At 49.5% G+C, this 22151-nt stretch overlaps 1 protein-coding gene across 1 annotated transcript in view; it reads left to right on the forward strand.

The window, feature by feature from the left end:
• Positions 1–5012: 5012 nt before the first annotated feature.
• The window catches only part of ptgir (prostaglandin I2 receptor), a 66136-nt gene continuing 48997 nt past the window's right edge, over positions 5013–22151 (forward strand). The window contains exon 1 of the mRNA XM_060855991.1: positions 5013–6409. Coding sequence (XP_060711974.1) covers positions 5606–6409 — 804 coding nt within the window. The 5' untranslated portion in view covers positions 5013–5605. The remainder of the gene's footprint in view (positions 6410–22151) is intronic.

Here is a 22151-nt window from a genome sequence, read left to right on the forward strand (position 1 = left end):
TATGATGACTTGACTTTCTACCTTTATTCATAAAATCTAGGATGCTTTATCCTTTATTAAACATTTGCTCAAAACAACATAGAGTTATCCAGCACAGAAACAGACCCTTCGGTCCAACCAGTTCATGCTGACCATAATCCCAAACTAAACTAGTCCCACCAGCCTGCTCCTGGCCCATATCCCTCCAAACCTTTTCCCTTCATGAATTTATCCAAATGTCTTTTAAATGTTGCAACGGTACCCGAATCTACCACTGCCTCTGGAAATTCATTCCATACGTGAATCGAAAATAAAAATTGCCCCTCATTCTTTGTAAAATTTTTTTCCTTCTAACTTAAAAATGTGCCACCCCAGGGAAATGACACCTGCCATTTGCCCTATCCATGCCCCTCATGATTTTATAAATCTCTGTAAGGTCACCACCCCTCAGCCTCCAACACTCCAGATCTCTCCACCCCTGAGGCTCCCCGCCTCATTCCTGATGAAGGGCTTTTGCCCGAAATGTCGATTTTCCTGCTCCTTGAATGCTGCCTGACCTGGCCTTTTCCAGCACCACTCTAATCTAGACTCTAAACTCCAGTATCTGCAGTCCTCACTTTCACCCCAGTCTATCCAGTCACTCCTTACAACCCAAACCCTCCATTCCTGGGAAATGTTTTCTCTTGTTAATCCCCCACAGCTTAATAATATCCTTCCTACAACAGGATGACCAGAACTGGACACAGTATTCCCAAAGAGGCCTCACCAATGTCCTCTGCCTTCTACAATTTGGGAACCGACATAGCCAGTTCCTTCAGGCCCCTGCACTCCCTTTTAGAATTAGTTAATTCAACTTAAATTAATCACTTCATATTTCTCTCGATTGAATTAAATCCACATGCCTGCTCAATCCACCAAACTATATAAATTAGATTACTTACAGTATGGAAACAGGCCCTTCAGCCCAACAAGTCCGCAGCAACCCCACCGAAGTGCAACCCACCCATACCTCTGCCCCTTACCTAACACTACGGGCAATTTAGTATGGCCAATTCACCTGACCAGCACATCTTTGGACAGTGGGAGGAAACCCACGCAGATATGGGGAGAACGTGCAAACTCCACACAGTCAGTCACCTGAGGCAGGAATTGAACCCAGGTCTCTGGTGCTGTGAGGCAGCAGTGCTAACTGCTGTGCCACCGTGCCGCCTATGAATGCGTACAACTTTTTTATAAAGTACTAATGATCTAAAAACTCGCTGCCTACAGGGAGTGGTGGAAACAGAGACCAAAAATGAATGTCAATAACAAATCAGACAGGCATGCAACAGAAAGATACTTGCAGGTGTAGGGGACAGGGTGGTTTCCATGGACTGGTGAGATCACGGCTATGTTTTATGTTCAACTCTAACAGAGTCAGTGCAAGCTGGAGTGAGTCATGGTGTGTGGGACACTTTGGGATTGGATAGCATGTCCACGCAAATTATTATTTAACATTTAAATTGCCCAATTGCTATGGTGTTTACTGGAGCGCGATATAGCAGCTTCTGATATGCCCAAGCTATATTCTGGAAGTTCCACATTAATTTGCAATGAATTCATTCCCACAGTTTGCCTGTTTCCTACTTGGAACCAAGTGGGTCCCCTGGATGAGGAGATCCTTGACTGGGGCTGTCAGCCCGGGCTGACCAATAGAAACAGAGGATTCCCATTTGCCACCAGGCAGTGGGGATCCCCAGTAGAGGGCTCTGTATGTGGGAGTCCTCCCTCTTTCCCTGGGTAATCTGGGGTGTTTCTTGGACTCCCAGCCCAGCTGTTTGTTCTATGGGGTCCGTGGACCATATATATATATATATGGGTTGCTGATGTCTGCACTCCCTTTTTGATTTCCTTAAAAATCTTCTTCTTTGTTTTTGGTTGCACTTCAGTCCCACGCTCCTGACCTTTGGGCACCCAGTGCGGAGGGGGGAGGGCAGGTCAGAGGACCTCCTCGTGGGTCTGCTCCTGGGCCTGGTCAGCCTGGCCATAAACAGGTCCAGGCAGTGGTCTGTAGAGGGGGCCATTAGGGCCAAATGCTTGCCCCTCTTCCACGGTTACGCCTGGGCCCGGGTGTCCCTGTGGATGGAGGCCATGGGGGTGTCCACCAATACTTTTGGTCTCTTCAGGGAGAGGGTGGCCATCGCGGGGAATGGGGTGCTTTATTCTGCCCTACCTCCCTGTCCCCAATTCTAATTTGACTCCACCCCCTACTCCTCCCCTCCATTGCTTGTTCTGGCCTTTGCTTGTCAGAGTCAAAAAGTGTGATGCTGGAAAAGCACAGCCAGAAAGGCAGCGTCCGAGAAGCAGAAGGGTCGACGTTTCGAGCATATGCTCTTCCTCAGGAAGAAACGTCGACTCTCCTGCTCCTCGGATGCTGCCTGACCTGCTGTGCTTTTCCACCATCACGCTCTCCACTCTGATCTCCAGCGTCTGCAGTCCTCACTTTCTCCTCCTTTGCTTGTCATTGGTTCATTAGCTGCACGGGGGTGTTTTTTTTCCTGGTGAGAAAGAAAAGGTGTAAACAGGGATTTAGAATTCCTCAGTGCAGAGGACTGACTCTCAGCTGGCTGGGGAGAGTTAGTGCGCTGTGCACAGGTAAATAAAGGGGGCCTTGGTGACAGGATACTGGCCTCTGTGTAAAATTGCAGCCACTCTCCTGCCTTATAACTTTTTGTAAAGTCACTAACGTCGTTTCAGGAAGGGAATCTGGCGTTCTTACCTGGTCTGAGCTGACACGTGACCACACAGCAATGTGGTCAGCTCTTAACCGCCCTCTGAAATGAAAAGAAGCAGACTTGCATTTAGATAGCGCCTCTTGCAAGCGCTAGATGTCCTAAGCTCTTTGCAGCCACTGGTGGCTTTTGGAAACGTGGTCACTGCTGCAGGGTAGGAACCGCAACAGCCAATGTGCGCACAGCAAGCTCCCATGAACAGCAATGTAAGAATGTCTGACAGTGTCTGTGATGATTGTGGTGCTGGCTGAGGGATGAACGTAGGCCAGGGCACCATGGGAAATATCTCCCATTCCTGGTAACAGTGCCACAGTCTTTTCCCTGGAGTGGGGGAGTCCAGAACTAGAGGGGAAAGATATAAAAGGGACATAAGGAGCAATTTTTTCCACACAGAGGGTGGTACGTGTATGGAATGAGTTGCCAGAGGAAGTGGTGGAGGCTGGTACAATGACACCATTTTAAAGGCATCTGGATGGGTATATGAATAGGAAGGGTTTAGAGGGATATGGGCCAAGTGCTGACAATTGGGACTAGATTAGGTTAGGATATCTGGTTAGCATGGACGAGTTGGACTGAAGGGTCTATTTCAGTGCTGTACATCTCTATGACTCCTCAGTGCAGTGACATTGCTAATTATTGCAGGAGTGAGACTCGAACTCAGAGTTTTGTGTTTCTGAGGCAAGAGTGCTGTCCATTTACGGTCCTCAAGGAGGCAGTTTGTCTAGGGGCAATTAGGAATATAAATGCTGACCCACCCAGTGACATGTTTGATCAAAAATGTATTTAAAAGCATTGTTCTTTTCACATTTAAATGTCTGCTTTGTTTGTGGGGCATGGATGTTGCGGGCTGAGCTAGAATTTATTGCCTGTCCCTAAGTTGCCCCTTGAGAAAGAAAGGTGGGGGGGGGGGGGTGCTGCTTTCTGAACTACCACCTGCTTCATGTGTAGGAACACCCACACACAGGGCTGTCAGGGAGGGTCTGACCCATCGACACTGGAGGAACGGGCGATGGATTTCCAAATGAAAACTGCGGATGCTGGAAATCGGAAACAAAACCCGGAATTGCTGGAAAAGAGTCTGGCAGCAGCTGGGGAATGAAATCAAGAGTTAATGCTTCAGGTCCGATGACCCTTCCTCAAATATATCTCCAAATCAAAATAGTAGGCAGCACGGTGGTTAGCACTGCTGCCTCACAGCACCAGGGGCCTGGGTTCGATCCCAGCCTCGGGCGACTGTCTGTGTGGAGTTTGCACACATTCTCCCCGTGTCTGCGTGGGTTTCCTCCGGGTGCTCCAGTTTCCTCCCACAGTCCCAAAGATGTGCAGGTCAGGGGTGGATTAGCTGTGCTCAATCGCTCACAGCGTTCAGGGATGTGCAGGCTCGATGGGTTAGCCATGGGAAATTCAGGGATTGGGTGGGATGCTCTGCAGAGGGTCAGTGGGCTAAATGGTCTGCTTCCACGCTACAGGGATTCTTGCAGGGAACATGACAGGTAGAGGTGTCAAAAGAGGTGCTAGAGAAACAATAGTAGGTTCTAGAATCCTTACAGTGAGGAAACAGGCCCTTTGGCCCAAATAGTCCACACCGACCCTCCGCAGAGTAATCCTATTTACTCTACATTTACCCCTGACTAATGCCCTTAACCTACACATTCCTGGATGCTATGGGGGCAATTTAGCATCGCCAATCCACCCTGACCTGCACATCTCTGGAAACCCACGCAGACACGGGGAGAATGTGCAAACCCCATACAGACAGTTGCCTGAGGGTGGGGTCGAATCTGTGTCCCCCGATGCTGCGGGGGGAGGGGGCAGTGTTTGGAGTCTGGGATGACTCTCCTCAATGCACTCTCTCCACAGGTGCTGCCAGACCTGCTGAGTTTCTCCAGCCCTCTCTACCTTCCTGTCAGTTTTCCAGCAGGATTTAGCTTTCATTGGAAGCCCTGGTGTTTCTCGCTCCTGCTGACCTGATGTGTTGGAGATGTGTTGAGAGAGGACACCTTCCTCTTTAACAGAGAGAGCAGGCTCCCAGTCAGCCTGGGGAGGGGAGGGGCGGGTGGGTGTTTAGACTGTGCCAGAGAGGAGGCAGACCCACTTTGCGAGGTCAGTACAGCTTGAAAGTGTCTCTTTAATTCCCTCTGCCTTAGCCGAACGGCTGTTCAGTGTAGGTCCCGCCTCCGCCCACTCTCAGATACAAATAGGAGGAGACGCTCGGTAGACGGCCAGTGCTGGGAAATCTCACCGTGTACTCAGGAGGCATTGGGCATCTCTCTGCCAGGCTGGGTACCCTCTTACACCCCCCTCCCCCCCAAACCCCTTCCCGAGTGAGAAACTGAGCAGAAGGGAAAAACACAGGGAGTCAGAGAGAGAGAGAAGTCAGGTCTGAGAAACTTCAATTTGGTTCTGAGCAACTTTCGAGTTCCCCTCCTTTTTCTCTCTCTCTTTCTCTGTGTGTGTGTTTATCCCTCTGTCTGTGTCTCTCTTTCTGCCTGTCTCTCCCTGTCTCTGTGTGTGTCTCTCTCTCTTTCTCTGCCTGTCTGTGTGTGTGTGTCTCTCTCTGCCTGTCTGTGTGTGTGTGTGTCTCTCTCTCTCTGCCTGTCTGTGTGTGTCTCTCTCTCTCTTTCTGCCTGTCTCTCTGTGTCTCTCTGAGTCTCTCTGCCTGTCTATCTGCCTGCTTGTCTCTCTCTCTCTCTCTCTGTGTCTGTGCCTGTGTGTGTGTCTCTCTCTCTCTCTCTCTCTGTCTCAGATTGTGTGTGTGTGTGTCTCTCTCTCTCTCTTTCTCTTCCCCTCTGCCTCTCTCTGTCCGTGTTACGGAGAGTCTGAGGGACTCTCTGGGCTCTGAGCCGGGCGTGGGGATGAACAACACCTCCTGTGAGAGTACCCATCAGATCCAGGTGGACAGTCAGCCTGTGGTCAGCATCATGATGTTCAGTGGTGGGGTGGTGGGGAACGTGTTGGCGCTGGCTCTGCTGGGGGTACACAGGAAAGAGCTGACGACCAAGTCCTCGGTTTTCTGTATCCTGGTGACTGGACTGGCCATCACTGACCTGATGGGCACTTGCTGCCTCAGCCCGGTGGTCTTTGTGGCATATGCCCAGGGGCTCTCGTTGCTGGGCCTGGCAGGGGGACCCGGTCTCTGCCACTTCTTCTCCAGCGCCATGACCTTTTTCGGCCTGGCGTCCACCCTGCTGCTGTTCGCTATGGCTGCCGAGCGGTGCCTGGCCATTAGCCACCCTTACCTCTACCCCCAGCACGTGGGCAGGAGCCGGGCCAAGTTGGCACTGCCAGTCGCCTACGCCTTTGCTGGTCTGTTCAGCCTCCTGCCCGTTACCGGCTTTGGCCAGCACAAACAGTACTGCCCCGGGACTTGGTGCTTCCTGCGGATGGAGTCCCGCGATTCGGCCGTGGTGGGCTTCTCGCTGCTCTACGCCAGCCTCATCGCCCTCCTGGTGCTCGCCGTCATCCTGTGCAACGCCTCGGTCATCGTCAACCTCTGCAAGATGCACCGCAGCCAGAGGAGCCGCCGCGGCTCGGTCCTCTCCTCCCAGAGGAAGGGTCGCAGGAGGAGCATCTTCGGCCAGAGGGAGGAGGAGATCGACCACCTCATCCTGCTCGTCTCCATGACCGCCATCTTCTCCATCTGCTCCCTGCCGCTCACGGTGAGTGGACTCCGGTTTTCCAAGTGAGGGTTTTGTGAGGGTTTGGGGACAGTGAGGGTTTTGGGGGGACAGTGAGGGTTTTGGGGGGACAGTGAGGGTCTGGGGGGACAGTGAGGGTCTGGGGGGACAGTGAGGGTCTGGGGGACAGTGAGGGTCTGGGGACAGTGAGGGTTTTGGGGGGACAGTGAGGGTCTGGGGACAGTGAGGGGTTTGGGGGGACAGTGAGGGTTTGGGGGACAGTGAGGGTTTGGGGGACAGTGAGGGGTCTGGGGGGACAGTGAGGGGTCTGGGGGGACAGTGAGGGTCTGGGGGACAGTGAGGGGTCTGGGGGACAGTGAGGGGTCTGGGGGACAGTGAGGGGTTTGGGGGACAGTGAGGGGTTTGGGGGGACAGTAAGGGTCTGGGGGGACAGTGAGGGGTTTGGGGAACAGTGAGGGGTTTGGGGAACAGTGAGGGGTTTGGGGGGACAGTGAGGGTCTGGGGGGACAGTGAGGGTCTGGGGACAGTGAGGGTCTGGGGACAGTGAGGGGTCTGGGGGGATAGTGAGGGTCTGGGGACAGTGAGGGGTTTGGGGGACAGTGAGGGTCTGGGGACAGTGAGGGTCTGGGGACAGTGAGGGGTTTGGGGGACAGTGAGGGGTTTGGGGGGACAGTGAGGGTCTGGGGACAGTGAGGGGTTTGGGGGACAGTGAGGGGTTTGGGGGGACAGTGAGGGGTCTGGGGGGACAGTGAGGGTTTGGGGGGACAGTGAGGGTCTGGGGACAGTGAGGGTTTTGTGAGGGTTTGGTGAGGGGACAGTGATGGTTTTGTGAGGGTTTGGGGAGGGGGACAGTGAGGGTGTTGTGAGGGTTTTAGTGGGACAGGGGAAAGTGAAATATGTGGCACGGTGGCTCAGTGGTTAGCACTGCTGCCTCACTGTGCCAGGGACCCAGGTTCGATCCCACCCCTCAGGACGACTGTCTGTGTGTAGTTTGCATGTTCTCCCTGTGTCTGCGTGCGTGGGTTTCATCCCACAGTCCAAAGATGTGCACATCAGGGTAATGTCGAGGGGATGTGCAGGGTGGGCAGGTTGGCAGTGTGGAAACGCAGGGTTACAGGGGTAAGTAAAGGGGGTTGGGTTTGGGTGGGATGCTCTGCAGATGTGGACTCGATGGGCTGCTCACACTGCTGCAGGGATCCTGTGATTTTTGAATTCCAGCTTCAGTTGTATTTGAGCTTGGTTAGACTGTACCAGGAATATTGTCCATAGCTTTGGTCTCCTCACTTCAGGGTAAGATCTTCCTGCCATAGATTCACCACATTTATGTTGGGGCTGTTGCGTGAAGGATGATTTGATTGGTTGGTTGGAAAGACATGTTTGTCATCTTTGCAATTTCAGCGAATGAGAGGTGATCTCATTCAAACCTGCATCTTGCTGAACAGAACGTGCTGCTGGGTCTGTGAGCAATGTCTGCGGAGGGAAAGCAGAGTTCACGTTTCGAGTCACATATGACCTTTCTTCAGAACATGTCTGGGGTCAATAGGGGTCAGGGACTGGGGGGGACACAGTCTCAGGACAATGGGGTAGTCCATTTAGGACTCAGAGGATGGGGATCTCTGTCGAATTCTCTTCCGTTTTGGGGCTGGGGAAACGGAGTCACTGATTATGTTCAAGAGCAGAGACTAATAGCTGGAAATCCATCGATGATATGAAGTGATATTGTCAGGGGGAAATGACAATGAGGTTGAATATCTAATGGACCAAGTGGAGTTAAATGACTCGAACGTCTATGTGCAAATCCCTGATGTGGCCAATTGGGAATTTAGATCAGGTTATAGGGATTTTTTTAAAAAACATATCTGGACATAGAAGCATCTGGGATCAATGAAGAGTAACCACAAAATTTTTTTTTAAAAACAAAACCAGAATGAAAGAAACCTGTCGGTGGAGAGAGAGAAACAGATTTAACATTTCAAGTCCAATTGCTGGAAAAGCTCAGCAGGCCTGGCAACACCTATGGAGAGAAAGCAGAGTTAACATTTCAGGTGCAATTGCAACATTTAAAAGACATTTGGATGGGTATGTGAATAGGAAGGGTTTGGAGGGTTATGGGCCGGGTGCTGGCAGGTGGGACTAGATTGGGTTGAGATATCTGGTCGACATGGATGGGTCTGTCTCCGTGCTGTACATCTCTATGACTCTTTGACACTTCCTCTGAATATCGATGGGTGTACTGAAAAGCCCATGTGTCTCTGTCCAAATTCCCAGCATTGCAGTGGTTTATTTTTAGGTTAATGCTTCCAGACTCTTGGAAGGTCTTAAACCATTTTCAGTTCATTCACCCGCGTTCTTTAGGGTGGAGACTTTAAAGAGAGACTCTCTGTTGGGAATCATTTGGAAGAAAGAAAAGGGAAGGGGACTCTCATAAAGACATATAAAATTCCGGCAGGATTAGACAGGGTAAACGGAGCAAGGATATTCCCAATGACCCAGGGGTCCAGAACCAAGGGGGTCGCAGTCTAAGGATACGGGATAAGACTGAGCTGAGGAGAAATGTCTTTACCCACAGAGTGGGGGAGCCTGTGGAATTCTCTGCCACGGAAAGCATTGAATGTTTTTGAGGAGATGTTTAATAGAGTTCTTGGGGCTAAAGGGATCAAAGGGGAGAAAGTGGGATCAGGAGACTGAGTTGGATGCTCATCCATTATCATGTTGAATTGGGGGCGGGCAGACTCGATGGGATGAATGGCCTACTCTTGCTCCTATTTACAAGAGATCCCAGTGTACTTTCCCCGGTCTTGCTGCGATGTTCCTCCAGCCTCTCCAGTGACTGGGATTTCAAGTACTCTGTAGCAGACTCGCCGATATATACATTCCGAGAATAATCCACTAAAACAAAAGCTTTCTGCTCGGCCAGATCAGCGACTGACTTTACTAAGTTCCCTCCCTACTTAGAGCAGATGGGAATGATCTCGGAGCTATGTTCCTGATAGCATGTCCCTCAAAGGTGAGGCTGTATAAGGCATGATTGAGACGTTAGGGCATACTGCATAAATTCTCTCCATGTCAAAACATGCGTCACGGCTCAGTGACAAACTGCCGTGACCTTTGACTCCAAAAGTCGGACTGGTGCCTCTTTTTAACTGCAACATGGCTGACAATCTGTGACAGCATTTATTTTTAATTCATGTGGCACTGAGGAGAAAGTATTATAACAGTCATAGAGATGTTCAGCATGGAAACAGACCTTTCGGTTCAACTCGTCCATACTGACCAGATATCCTAAATTATTTTAGTCCCATTTGTCAGCATTTGGCCCATATCCCTTCAAACCCTTCCCATTCATATACCCATCCAGATGCCTTTTAAATGTAGTAATTGCATCCATCTCCATCATTTCCAGGGACTACTTTCCCTGGAGCGTTGGAAGCTGAGGGGTAATCTTAGAGGTTTATAAAATGAGGGGCACAGATAGGGTGAACAACCAAGGTCTTTTCCCCAGTATCAGGGAGTCCAATACGAGAGGGCTTAGGTTTAAGGTGAGAGGGGAAAGATTTAAAAGGGGCCTGAGGGGCAACTTTTTCACCCAGAGGGTGGTGCGTGGGTGGGATGAGCTGCCAAAGGAAGTGGTGGAGGCTGGTACAATTGCAACATTTAAAAGGCATCTGGATGGGTATATGAATAGGAAGGGTTTGGAGGGATAGGGACCGGGTGCTGGCAGGTGGGACTAGATTGGGTTGGGATATCTGGTTGGTACAGATGAGTTGGACCGAAGGGTCTGTTTCCGTGCTGTAAGATTCTAAAACAAACAAAACTGGCAGCTGGAAATTTGCAGCAATGTGGTAATGAGTAGATTTGGCTGATTTAAGGAGCAGATATTGATAAGGACACTGTGGGGTTGGGGATGGAAAACACCAACCCCCTCCTAATTTTCTTCTAAGTATTACGACTGCATCTTTTTATAGCTGAAGTAAAATCCCATCTGAAAGATAGTATTGGTAGCAATGCAGCACTCCCTCAGAACTGCACTGGGAGTGCCAACCTGGGGTTTCTGGCTGAATCCCTGGCATAAGACATAAGTCAGCACTCGGAGTGTTAGCCATGGCAAGTAATTTGGATGTCTGCTGCGCCTTACGTTTAGATTCGATTCCCAACAGTATGGAAACAGGCCCTTCAGCCCAACCCGACCCTCCAAAGAGTAACCTACCCAGACCCACTTCCCTCTGACTAATGTACTGTGGGGCAATTTAGCATGACCAATCCACCTTAACCTACATGTCTTTGGGCTATGGGAGGAAACTGGAGCACCCAGAGGAAACCCACGCAGACACAGGGAAAACGCGCAAACTCGACACGGACGGTCACCCAAAGCGGGAATCGAACCCGGGTCCCTTGCGCTGTGAGGTAGCAGTGCTAACCACTGAGCCACCCCCATAGAGCTGTACTTTGGCTGTAGAGCACTCCTGAAGCCTGCAGTTGTGAACGATGTCTCTAGCAATGTCAGCAAGGGCTCTTGGTCTCTGTAGCCATACCTTTACTGGAGACTCTTCCTCTCTTTTTGAAGTTCCCTTCCTCCTGCACCCCAGCCTGCCTCCACTAACCCATTCAGCATTCGGCCTTCTCTGAACTTTGTGTACTTTTTAGTTTTAGCCCTGTGTCTTGAGCTGTTATGACAGTGGAAGCAGATTTAAAACTAACTTTCGAAAGGAAGTTGGGTTGGCAGCATAATGACTCAGTGGTTAGCCCTGCTGCCTCACAGCGCCAGGGACCCAGCTTCGATTCCAACCTCGGGCGACTGTCTGTGTGGAGTTTGCATGTTTTCTCCGTGTCTGTTTAGATTTGCTCCGGTTTCCTCCCACAGTCAAAGATGTGCAGGTTAGGGTAGATTGACCGTGCTAAATTGCGCTATAGTGTGTAGGCTGGCCTTGGGAAATGCGGGTATAGGGTCGAGGATGGGTGGGATGCTCTTGGAGGACCGGTGAGGACCCGATGGGTCAAATGGCCTCCTTCCACTGTAATGAACTGAATGGCTTGCTAGGCAGTTGAGGGGCAAGCACGTTACTTTGCGACTGGATCCACGTGTTGATCAGAGCAGGTGAGGGTGGCACACTTCCTTCCGTGAAGAAGATTCATGAACCAGATGGGGTTTACCCAATAATTGACCGTGGTTTTAGTCCATTCTTAATTCCAGACTTTATAAACGAATTAACAATCAATCTCCACCATCTGCTCTGGGAGGATTCGAACCCAGGTCCCCAGCTGACTTTCTAGAGTAATAGTCTAATGGTCATACCACTGAGTCGTCACTTCCCCTTATTATTACAGAGGGAGCACAGTGATGTTATACAAATTCCCGTTTCTGTAGAATTGTTGTTTGAATTTTCAAAACTGTCTGGGCACAACTGCCCCTGAAGAATGGACTTGGGCTGTTACTTCCCTTTTCCAGATGACCAACGTAGCACATGACTGCTTAACGTCCAGGCTCTGTCAATAGCACAGATACCCATGTGTTTCCACCACTACAGTGGTTAGCGCTGCTGCCTCACAGCACCAGGGTCCTGGGTTCGATTCCGCCCTCTGGTGACTGTCTGTGTGGAGTTTGCACATTCTCCCCGTGTCTGTGTGGGTTTGCTCCAGTTTCCTCCCACAATCCAAAGATGTGCAGGTCAGGGTGGATTGGCTATAGTGTCAGGGGTAAATGAGGGGTAGTGGAAGGGTCTGGGTGGGTTGCTCTTTGGAGGGTTGGTGTGGACTTGTTGGGCCGAAGGGCCTGTTTCCACGCTGTAGGGAATCTAATCTAATTGGCCACGCTGGAGTGCGCAGGCTCTGTGGGCTAGCTATAGGAAATGCGGGGTCAGATGTTTGAGTCTAGGCGGGATGCTCTTCGGAGGGTCGGCATGGATGTGATAGGCCAAATGGTCTACCTCCAGACTGTAGGGGTTCTGTGATTGCCTCCAGCAGCAGCACCACTCTGTGCATGAACACACGTCCAGCTGTAGTGAGTAAAGCCTTTTAAACATGGAGAAACTTGTGTCATCTCTGAGATTTATAAAAGGTAAGAAACACCAGAGTTTTAGGAGCACCCAGGCTCAATGCTTCCTGCCCTGTGTTACTGCTATTTATTTATCTGGTTTTTGTTTTAAAGCATCAATTTCTTCAGGACAATCCTGATAGAGATCTACAGAATACTGAGAGGCACAGATAGGATGGATGGTCAGAGGCTTATTCCCCAGAGTGGAAAGGTCAATGACAAGAGAGCACTGGTTCAAGGTGAGAGGGCAGGGGCAAGTTTTCACACCGAGGGTGGAGGGTGCCTGGACCCAGGCTTGATTCTCACCTCCGGCGACTGTCTGTCTGTGTGGCGCTTGCTCATTCTCCCCAGGTGCTCTGGTTTCCTCCCACAGTCCAAAGATGTATGGGTTAGGGTGGATTGGCCATGCTAAATTACCCCATAGTGTTCAGGGATGTGTAGGTTAGGGTGGATTGGCCATGCTAAATTACCCCATAGTGTTCAGGGATGTGTAGGTTAGGGAGGATTGGTCATGCTAAATTATCCCATAGTCTTCAGGGATGTGTAGGTTAGGGTGGATTGGCCATGCTAAATTACCCCATAGTCTTCAGGGATGTGTAGGTTAGGGTGGATTGGCCATGCTAAATTACCCCATAGTGTTCAGGGATGTGTAGGTTAGGGTGGATTGGTCATGCTAAATTATCCCATAGTCTTCAGGGATGTGTAGGTTAGGGTGGATTGGCCATGCTAAATTACCCCATAGTGTTCAGGGATCTGCAGGTTAGGGTGGATTGGCCATGCTAAATTACCCCATAGTGTTCAGGGATCTGCAGGTTAGGGTGGATTGGCCATGCTAAATTACCCCATAGTGTTCAGGGATCTGCAGGTTAGGGTGGATTGGCCATGCTAAATTACCCCATAGTGTTCAGGGATGTGTAGGTTAGGGTGGATTGGCCATGCTAAATTACCCCATAGTGTTCAGGGATGTGTAGGTTAAGGTGGATTGGCCATGCTAAATTACCCCATAGTGTTCAGGGATGTGTAGGTTAGGGTGGATTGGTCATGCTAAATTATCCCATAGTCTTCAGGGATGTGTAGGTTAGGGTGGATTGGCCATGCTAAATTACCCCATAGTGTTCAGGGATGTGCGGGTTAGGGTGGATTGGCCATGCTAAATTATCCCATAGTGTTCAGGGATGTGCAGGTTCGGGTGGATTGGCCGTGCTAAATTGCCCCATAGCACCCAGGAATGTACAGGTTGGATAGGTGTGCCATGGGGACCGCTGGCTTACAGGAATGGGTGTGGGTTGGATGCCTTTCAGAGGGTTGGTGTGAATGTGATGGACCGAATGGCCTGCTTCCACACTGCAGGGACTCAAAGGAACACACTGCCAATGGAAGTGGTGGAAGCAGGCACATATTCGCAACATTTAAGGTGTGTCTTGACAGACGCATGAAGGGATGGGGAACGAAGGGACAGAAATAGGATTAGGAATCGGCGCAGTCTGGTGGGGCCAAAGGATACAGGATCTTCCTATTAGTCTCTCAGCATTGTAGCTTAACTAGTCTCTGGTACCTTGAACCCAGAAGACATTTGGGCTCTATAATAGTTCCAGCTGCCTTACCAGCGTAGGGTCACAATGCCGGAGGGTCGAATTTCAATCCAGTTCAGCTGGGGTCCTGTCTGATCTGTTGAGATGTTTACTCTGGGCCACAGTATTGGTGGAGAGAGGGGGGAGATCCCACCCAACCCGACTGAATCTCCTCCCTGTGACTGCAATCCACTGAACAGCAAATCTTGCCCAGTTTTTTTCTTCCCCCCCCCCCCAAAAAAAGAAAAGCAGATTGGAACGGTGAAGGCAGATTTAATCCAAGCTGTTGCCTGCACGCCGTTTTCTTTCAAAGTAATTTGTTTTCTGCTTATTGCACAGAGAAATTGTTCAACTGATTTTGCTTGAAGATAAGACCCCCTTGCAATTACTGAACGCAAACAGCAGGCCGTGAGAGTTGGTTAAACCACATGAGGCTACATGAATCAGAGATGGATGTTTCACAGACCATGCCTGCTGAGTTAATTAGCTTTTATGACCCATTCTAATCAGATAACGTGGAATTTCGCTGCAGTTGTGTGGCGATGGGTTGACGTCTCGTCTCTCTGCTCAATCTGGCTGTGTACCACTCAATAACAATCATGGTCACTCATCCTCCAATCTCTCAGATGAGGATGCAAAGTGATGAAGATGATATCGCAGGATTAGGGCAGATGGCTGTTGCAAATTCACAGCAGAGGTAGAATCCTCACAGTGTGGAAACAGGCTATTTGCCCCATTAGGGGAGATTGCTGTTGCAAATTCACAGCAGAGGTAGAATCCTCACAGTGTGGAAGCAGGCTATTTGCCCCATTGAGTCTATACTACCCTCTGAAGAGCATCCAACCTAGACTCATCCTATCCCTGGGCCCTTGCATTTCCTATGGCCTAACCACTCTAGCCTGCACATCTTTGGACTGAGAGAGGAAACCTACACTGACACAGAGAGAACATGTAAACTCCACACAGCCCGAGGCTGGAATTGAACCCGGGTCCCTAGTGCTGGGAGGCAACAGTGCTAACCACTGTGCTGCCCTTGTTGGGTGTTAACTGGAATTTTACGTTTACAGAGACTTATTGAAATTTTGTACAGATGGGTTAGGTTTCTGCTTGTAAAGTTTCTGTAAATATGCCTGAGACTGAGTAAAGATTGACTCCAGCACAATCTTACAGTAAATAGTTGCCTTAGAGAGAATATTGGATCAATCCCAGACCTATTGCAGTGCTCTGTTAGCTTCCCTTATCACTATTGAAGGGGCCTACCTCTGCACTTATTTTCTATGTTTCTATTTTGATTTGATTTATTATTATCACATGTACCTGGGTACAGTGAAAAGTTTTGTTTTGCTAGCAGTACGGGCAGCACATACGTTAGGGTAATAGAACAGAGCGAGGAATACAGTGTTACTGCTGCAGAGGAGGTGTACAAAGAGCATGATCAACATTAAATTTTGAAAGGTCCATTCAGAAGCCTGATAACAGTGGGGAAGAAGCTGCTCTTGAATCTGATGTTATATGTTTAAGCTTTTGTACCTTCTGCCTCATGGAAGAGATTATATAAGCAGGGTGGGAGGGGTCTTGGATGGTGTTGGCTGACTTCTCGCTTGTAGATGGAGTCAATGGTTGGGAGGCTGGCTTGTGTGATAGTATACGGACTGATTCCAGTGCCTTGCTTCCTCCCTATAATCCTGTGTCAACCATCTGTGGAGAGAAATTTCTTTTAATCTTTTTCTTCAATTTTTAACTTGATGACCCATCGCCATTGGCTCCCTAACCACAGAAAATAGAGTGTAAAGGGATAAATGAGGAAAGAGGCCATTTGGCCCATCAATTCTATACTGACCCTCCACAGAGCATCTCACCCAGACCCACCCCCCACCATTTACTGTGACTAATCCATCTAGCCTCCACAAGAGCCAATGTGCTAGCACACAGGTAGTCTCTAGAATACTTTAAGGGGAAAAAAAAAACACTTCCATCTAAAAGGACAAGGGCAGCAGATACATGGGAACACCACCCCTTGCAAGTTCCCCTCCACTCACCATCCTGACTTGGAAATATATCACCATTCCTTCAGTGTCACTGGGTCAATTTCAAGGAAATCCTTTCCCAGTGTCGTCATAAAATCCCTACAGAGTGAAAGCAGACCATTTGGCCCATTAAATCGATGTTGACTCTCTGAAGAACATCACACACCATCCCTATCCTTCTAACCCCATATTTCCAATGGCTAATCCACCCTAACCTGCATACCCCCTGAACACTTATGGGCAATTTAGCATAGCCAGCACATCCTAAGCTGCACATCCCTGAACACTGTGGGCAATTCGGCATGGCCAGTTCCCCCTAACCTGAACGTCTTTTGGACTGTGGGAGTAAACCGGGGGAAATGTGCAGACTCCACACAGACAGTCGTCCGAGGCTGGGATTGAACCTAGGTCCATGGCGCTGTGAGGCAGCAGTGCTAACCACTCAGCTACTGTGACACTGTAAACCTGAGATTGAAACAAAAACTGTATTATACTGTTCTTGGCTGCTGACACTGCAAGAACAGATTCGGTATTTGGAAGAGACTATGAGCCATCTCCACTGCCTTCCCTATCCATACAGGGTATAACCACAGACTCTGCGAGTCATTAGAATGATGCAACTAATCTGGGGAGACCTTTGGGAAATTCCATCCAATCTGGGCAAAAACACTCCAGATGATGTTTTTAAACTTAAAGAAACAAAGGATCTCCTGTATTTATATATCACCTTCCATGACACCTGAGTGCTTTACAGGCACTGACATGCCTTTAGAAGGTGCGGCTGTTCGTAGAAACCTTACAGTTCAAGAGTAGGCCATTCAGCCCATACCGACCCTCCATACAGCATCCCACCCCCAACCCCTGTGGCTAACGCACCTAGCATGGACACTATGGAGCGATTTAGTAAGGCCAATCCACCCAAACCTGCACAACTTTAGACAGTGTGGAAGGAAATCCACGCAGACAGTCACCCAAGGGTGGAATCGAGCCCAGGTCCCTGGTACTGTAAGGCAGCAGTGCTAACCACTGAGCCACCGTGCTGTTGTTGTCAGGTGAGAGTCAATGTGCCCACAGTAAGCTGACATGAACAGTATTAAGGGAGAAATGAAGCTGGGAAAAATTCCCCTGATGTTATTTACCAGAGCCCCGTGGATTAACTTACATTGACTGTGGAGGACCAGGTGGGAATGGGGTATAACCTCTCACTCAGAAAACACCACTGCTGACAGTGTGGCACTCCCTCAGGTTTGTCCTAGCTGTGCAGGCCTCTGGGGATGACCTTAAACCCACCATCTACTGGTTCCAGGCCGAGCGTTGGTGACCGATCTCACGCCTTCTGTCAGGTGTCTGTCCATCTGTACTTTTGTATTCAGGTTTGTTTGGATTACCAGCACCTAGATGACAGATGGCCAACAGTATATTACCAGCTGAGCTAACCAAGCCCCAGCATTGCATAGAACGGAGTCATTGATGGAGTGTGCAGAAGATGTCGCTCCTGTGTAAAAGGGGACAAGTTACCAGCAGAGATGAGGAGAGCTGGAAAATTCCGAATGAACTTGAACCTCATGTTAGGGAATATTTCCCATTTGTCCTGGATGGGGGCAGCTCCAACAACACTCAAGAAGCTCAACACCATCCAGGACAAAGCAGCCCCAGCTTGATTGGCCCCACGTCCACAAGCATCCCCTCCGTCCTCCCCCCACCCCCCATCAATGCCCAGTAGCAGCAGGGTGCACCATCTACGAGATACCTTGCAGAAACTCACCAAGCATCCCCTTCCTCCACACCATGCCCCCCCCCCCCCACCCCCCACCATGCTCAATAGCAGCAGTGTGCACCATCTACAGGATGCTCTGCAGTAACTCATCCAAGACCCTCAGACAGCATCTTCCAAACCCACGACCACTTCCATCTAGAAGGACAAGGGCAGCAGATCTATGGGAACACCACCTCCTCACGTTCCCGTCCAAGCCACTCCCCATCCCGACTTGGAAATATATCACCGTTCCTTCAGTGTCACTGGCTCAAAACCATGGCATTCCCTCTCTCAGGGCATTGTGGGTCTATCTACAGCACATAGACTGCAGCGGTTTCAAGAAGGCAGCTCACCCTCACAAGGGGGCAACTAGGGATGGGCAATAAATGCTGGGCCCAGCCAACAGCACCCACGTCCCGTGAGTGAATGAAGAGAACCACTGCCAGCGGAATTAGTTATTATGGAAATGGGCCAAAATCATTCAGCCTGGGGACATTGAACACAGAACAATACAGGCCCTTCAGCCTCCGTTATTGGTGCAATCTGAAGCCCATTTAATCTACACAATTCAATTTTCGTCCATATGTTTATCTAATGACTGTTTAAATGCCCTTAAAGTTGGCGAGTGTGCTACTGTTGCAGGCACTGCATTCCATTTCCCTACTACTCTCTGAGTAAAGAAGCTATCTCTGGCATCTGTCCTTTATCTATCACCCCTCAATTAAAGCTATGTCCCCTCATGCTAGCCATCACCATCCAAGGAAAAAGGCTCTCATTGCCCACTCTATCCAATCCCAGGGAAGTTGAGGTCCGAAGGATGGCAGATCCGGGATCTTGAACTCGGAGAACTATCCCCGCCGTTGCTCCCCTCCCCCCAACCTCTCTCTGCAGCTCAACTTCGAGAGGTCAAATTTTTTTAAAACTCACCTGAGAATATATTGGGGGCAACTCCAACATTGAGAGATATGGAGCACAGAAGAGAGTCCGATCGGCCCATCACGTCAGTGCCAGTCAAAAACGCCCACCTTTGTGGGCAGTGTGGTGGCTCAGTGGTTCGCTCTGCTCCCAGGGACCCAGTTTGATTCCAGCCTCAGGCGACTGTGTGGAGTGTGCACGTTCTCCCTGTGTCTGCATGGGTTTCCTCCCACAGTCCAAAGACATGTAGACTGGAGTGAATTGGCCATGCTATATTGCCTATAGTGTTCAGGAATGTGTAGCTTAAATGCATTAGTGAGGGGTAAATGTAGAGCATTCGGGTAGGGGAATGGGTCTGGGTGGGTTACTCTTTGGAGGGTTGGTGTGGACTTGTTGGGCCCAATGGCCTATTTCCATGCTGCAGGGAATCATTGCAAGTGCACAACTCAACACTACTGAAGAATGATGAGATTTACAATCAATAATCCTGCTGTAAATGAATTTTTAAAAAAAACTTTGCACATTCACATGACCTCCCCACTTGGTTAAATATTGATTAACTCATCCCAGGAATAATGTGCGTGCAAATTCAGAGACCATTGGGTCCCTTTCTGCTCTACCGTGAGGTCATATCTGATCTGATTGTCACTTTCGAAATGTGTGAAATGGGTTAGGTAACTCATCGCAGCTTTATTTCCTCGACGTTATTTTTTATTTAATTGTGGGATGAGGACGTTGCTGGCTACGCAGCATTTATTGCCCATCCCTAATTGCCCTAGAGGGCAGTTAAATGTCAACCACATTGCTGTGGGTCTTTAGGCACATGTAGGCACTTGGTCAGGGTGGCAGATTCCTTCCCTCAAGGGGCATTAATGAAGCAGATGGACTTTTCTGACAGTGGATTCATTAGATTCTTAATCCAAGATTTTCTTCCAGTGCGTTCAAATTCCACCATCTGTCGTGGTGGGACTTGAATCCAGGTCCCCGGAACATTAGCTGGGTCTCTGGATTAACCTCTGGGAGGCCATCACCTTCCCTGGTGTCAACATGGACTTCACTTCATGGACAAGGGAAAGGAGCAGCCTGACTTAGATCTTGGGGGTATGGCATCTACGTGGGTGGCTCAGTGGTTAGCACTGCTGCCTCACAGCGCCAGGGACTCAGGTTCACTCCCACCCTCAGGTAACTGCCTGTGTGGAGTTTGCACATTCTCCCTGTGTCTGCGTGGCTCTCCCACAGTCCAAAGATGCCCAGGTTAGGCTGGATTGGCCATGCTAAGTTGCCTGTAGTGTTCAGGGATGTGCAGGCTAAGTGGGTTAGCCACGGGAAATGTGGGGTTATAAGGTAGGGGTGGGAACCTGATGGGTTGAATGGCCTCTTTCTACCCTGCTACAATTCGACCAAGTGCTCCAGGTTCAGGCTTGCATTTATGTAGCACCTTTTTGCAGCCGCAGAACATCCCAGAGCACTTTGCATCCATGAGAGTGGAGAGTAATCAGTGTTGTGGTGCGCAAATCCAGGAGCACACAGAAAGCCCCCACAAACGCCTGTGTGATTTTGACTGGATTTGTTTTTAATGGTAAGGTTCAAGGGATCAATAAAGCTCGTGGCTTCAGGGATGTAGCCCCTACTCCTCTCCGAAATAATGTCGCAGGATCCTTTGCGTCCCTTTGAGATCACAGCCCGAGTGAGCGTCTGTAAACTTGGGTGTGTCATCTCAAGTTTGTGTTTAAAGTCTGAAAAGTCGGACTTGAACCTGGGAGTTGGTGACTCAGAGGTGAGAGACGAGCAGCCAGTGAGTCACAGTGGACTGAGGAATGCAGAGAGCAGTGCACCACTGAGAGTCATCGAGATGTACAGCACTGAAATAGACCCTTCAGTCCAACCTGTCCGTGCTGACCAGATATCCCAACCTTACCTAGTCCCATTTGCCAGCACTTGGCCCATATCCCTCCAAACCCTTCCTATTCATGTCCCCATCCAAATGCCTTTTAAATGTTGCAATTGTACCAGCCTCCACCACTTCCTCTGGCAGCTCGTTACATACACACACCACCCTCTGCGTGAAAAAGTTGCCCCTCAGGTCCCTTTTTATATCTTTCCCCTCTCGCCCTAAACCAATGCCCTCTAGTTCTGGACTCCCCCACCCCGGGGAAAAGACTTTGCCTATTTACCCTATCCATGCCCCTCATGATTTTATAAACCTCTATAAGGTCACCCCTCAGCCTCCGAAGCTCCAGGGAAAACAGCCCCAGCCTATTTAGCCTTTCCCTGTAGTCAAACCCTCCAACCCCGGCAACATCCTTGTGAATCTTTTCTGAACCCTTTCAAGTTTCACAACATCCTTCCAATAGGAAGGAGATCAGAATTGCACACAGTATTCTTGTTTAAAAACACAGTCAAAAGCACACAATGCCACTCAGTAATAAAAGATTGTTGAGTAATCATTCACCTGTAGTGCCTTCGAGTGTAAGCAAGTTATATTCGATCACACCTTGTGCAATAAAAGCAGACTATCTCCCACAAGGCAAGTGTAATCTGGAATGACTTCACTTTACAATGAATTGATGTGGATGAGCTGTGGATTAACTCTGCAAGTGATTGAACGTTCAGGTACTGGTGTGAGTACTGTCTGTCGACAGGACCATCGGTGCTGTCCCTACAAAATTCTCAGCCGTTATGCAAGATTAGTTGCCATCACGATGTTCATGTATGCTGCCTGTGTGAGAATCCTCTAGGAGCATAGCTATCTTATTGGGCTCCTGGAGTGTAGAGGAAGCTTTACTGTAATCTCACCCAATGCTGTCCCTGTCCTGAGAGTGTTTGATGGGGACAGTGTAGAGGTAGCTTTACTCTGTATCTAACCCCGTGCTGTCCCTGTCCTGGGAATGTTTGATGGGGGACAATGAAGAGGGAGCTTCACTCTGTATCCAACCCCCCACTGTCCCTGTCCTGGGAGTGTTTGATGGGAGGACAGTGTAGAGGGAGCTTTACTCTGTATCTAACTCTGTGCTGTCCCTTTCCTGGGAGTGTTTGATGGGAACTGTTTAGAGAGAGCTTTACTCTGTATCTAACCTCCCACTGACCCTGTCCTAGGAGTGTTTGATGGGAGGACAGTGTAGAGAGAGCTTTAATCTGTATCTAACCCTGTGTTGTCCCTGTCCTGGGAGTGTTTGATGCGAACAATGCAGAGGGAGCGTTACTCTGTATCTAATCCCGGTGCTGTCCTCTGTCCTGTGGTGTTTCATTGGGACTGTATAATGTGAGCTTTACTCTTTATATAATCTTACGCCCATCAGCACCCGGTGTTTTTTCACAACTTTAACGACACACTAGAACAGATTCTGATCATTTCACTGCTGTCCAGCGCTGAGATCCTCAGGGGCCTGTCTTGTGGCTGCCCTCGGGGTAATTGTTGGTGTCACCGGAAGCCAAAACAGAACTCGTTTATTCCACTCCATTA

Source organism: Hemiscyllium ocellatum, chromosome 47 (genome assembly GCF_020745735.1).
Source record: "Hemiscyllium ocellatum isolate sHemOce1 chromosome 47, sHemOce1.pat.X.cur, whole genome shotgun sequence".
NCBI classification, from domain to species: Eukaryota; Metazoa; Chordata; class Chondrichthyes; order Orectolobiformes; family Hemiscylliidae; genus Hemiscyllium; species Hemiscyllium ocellatum.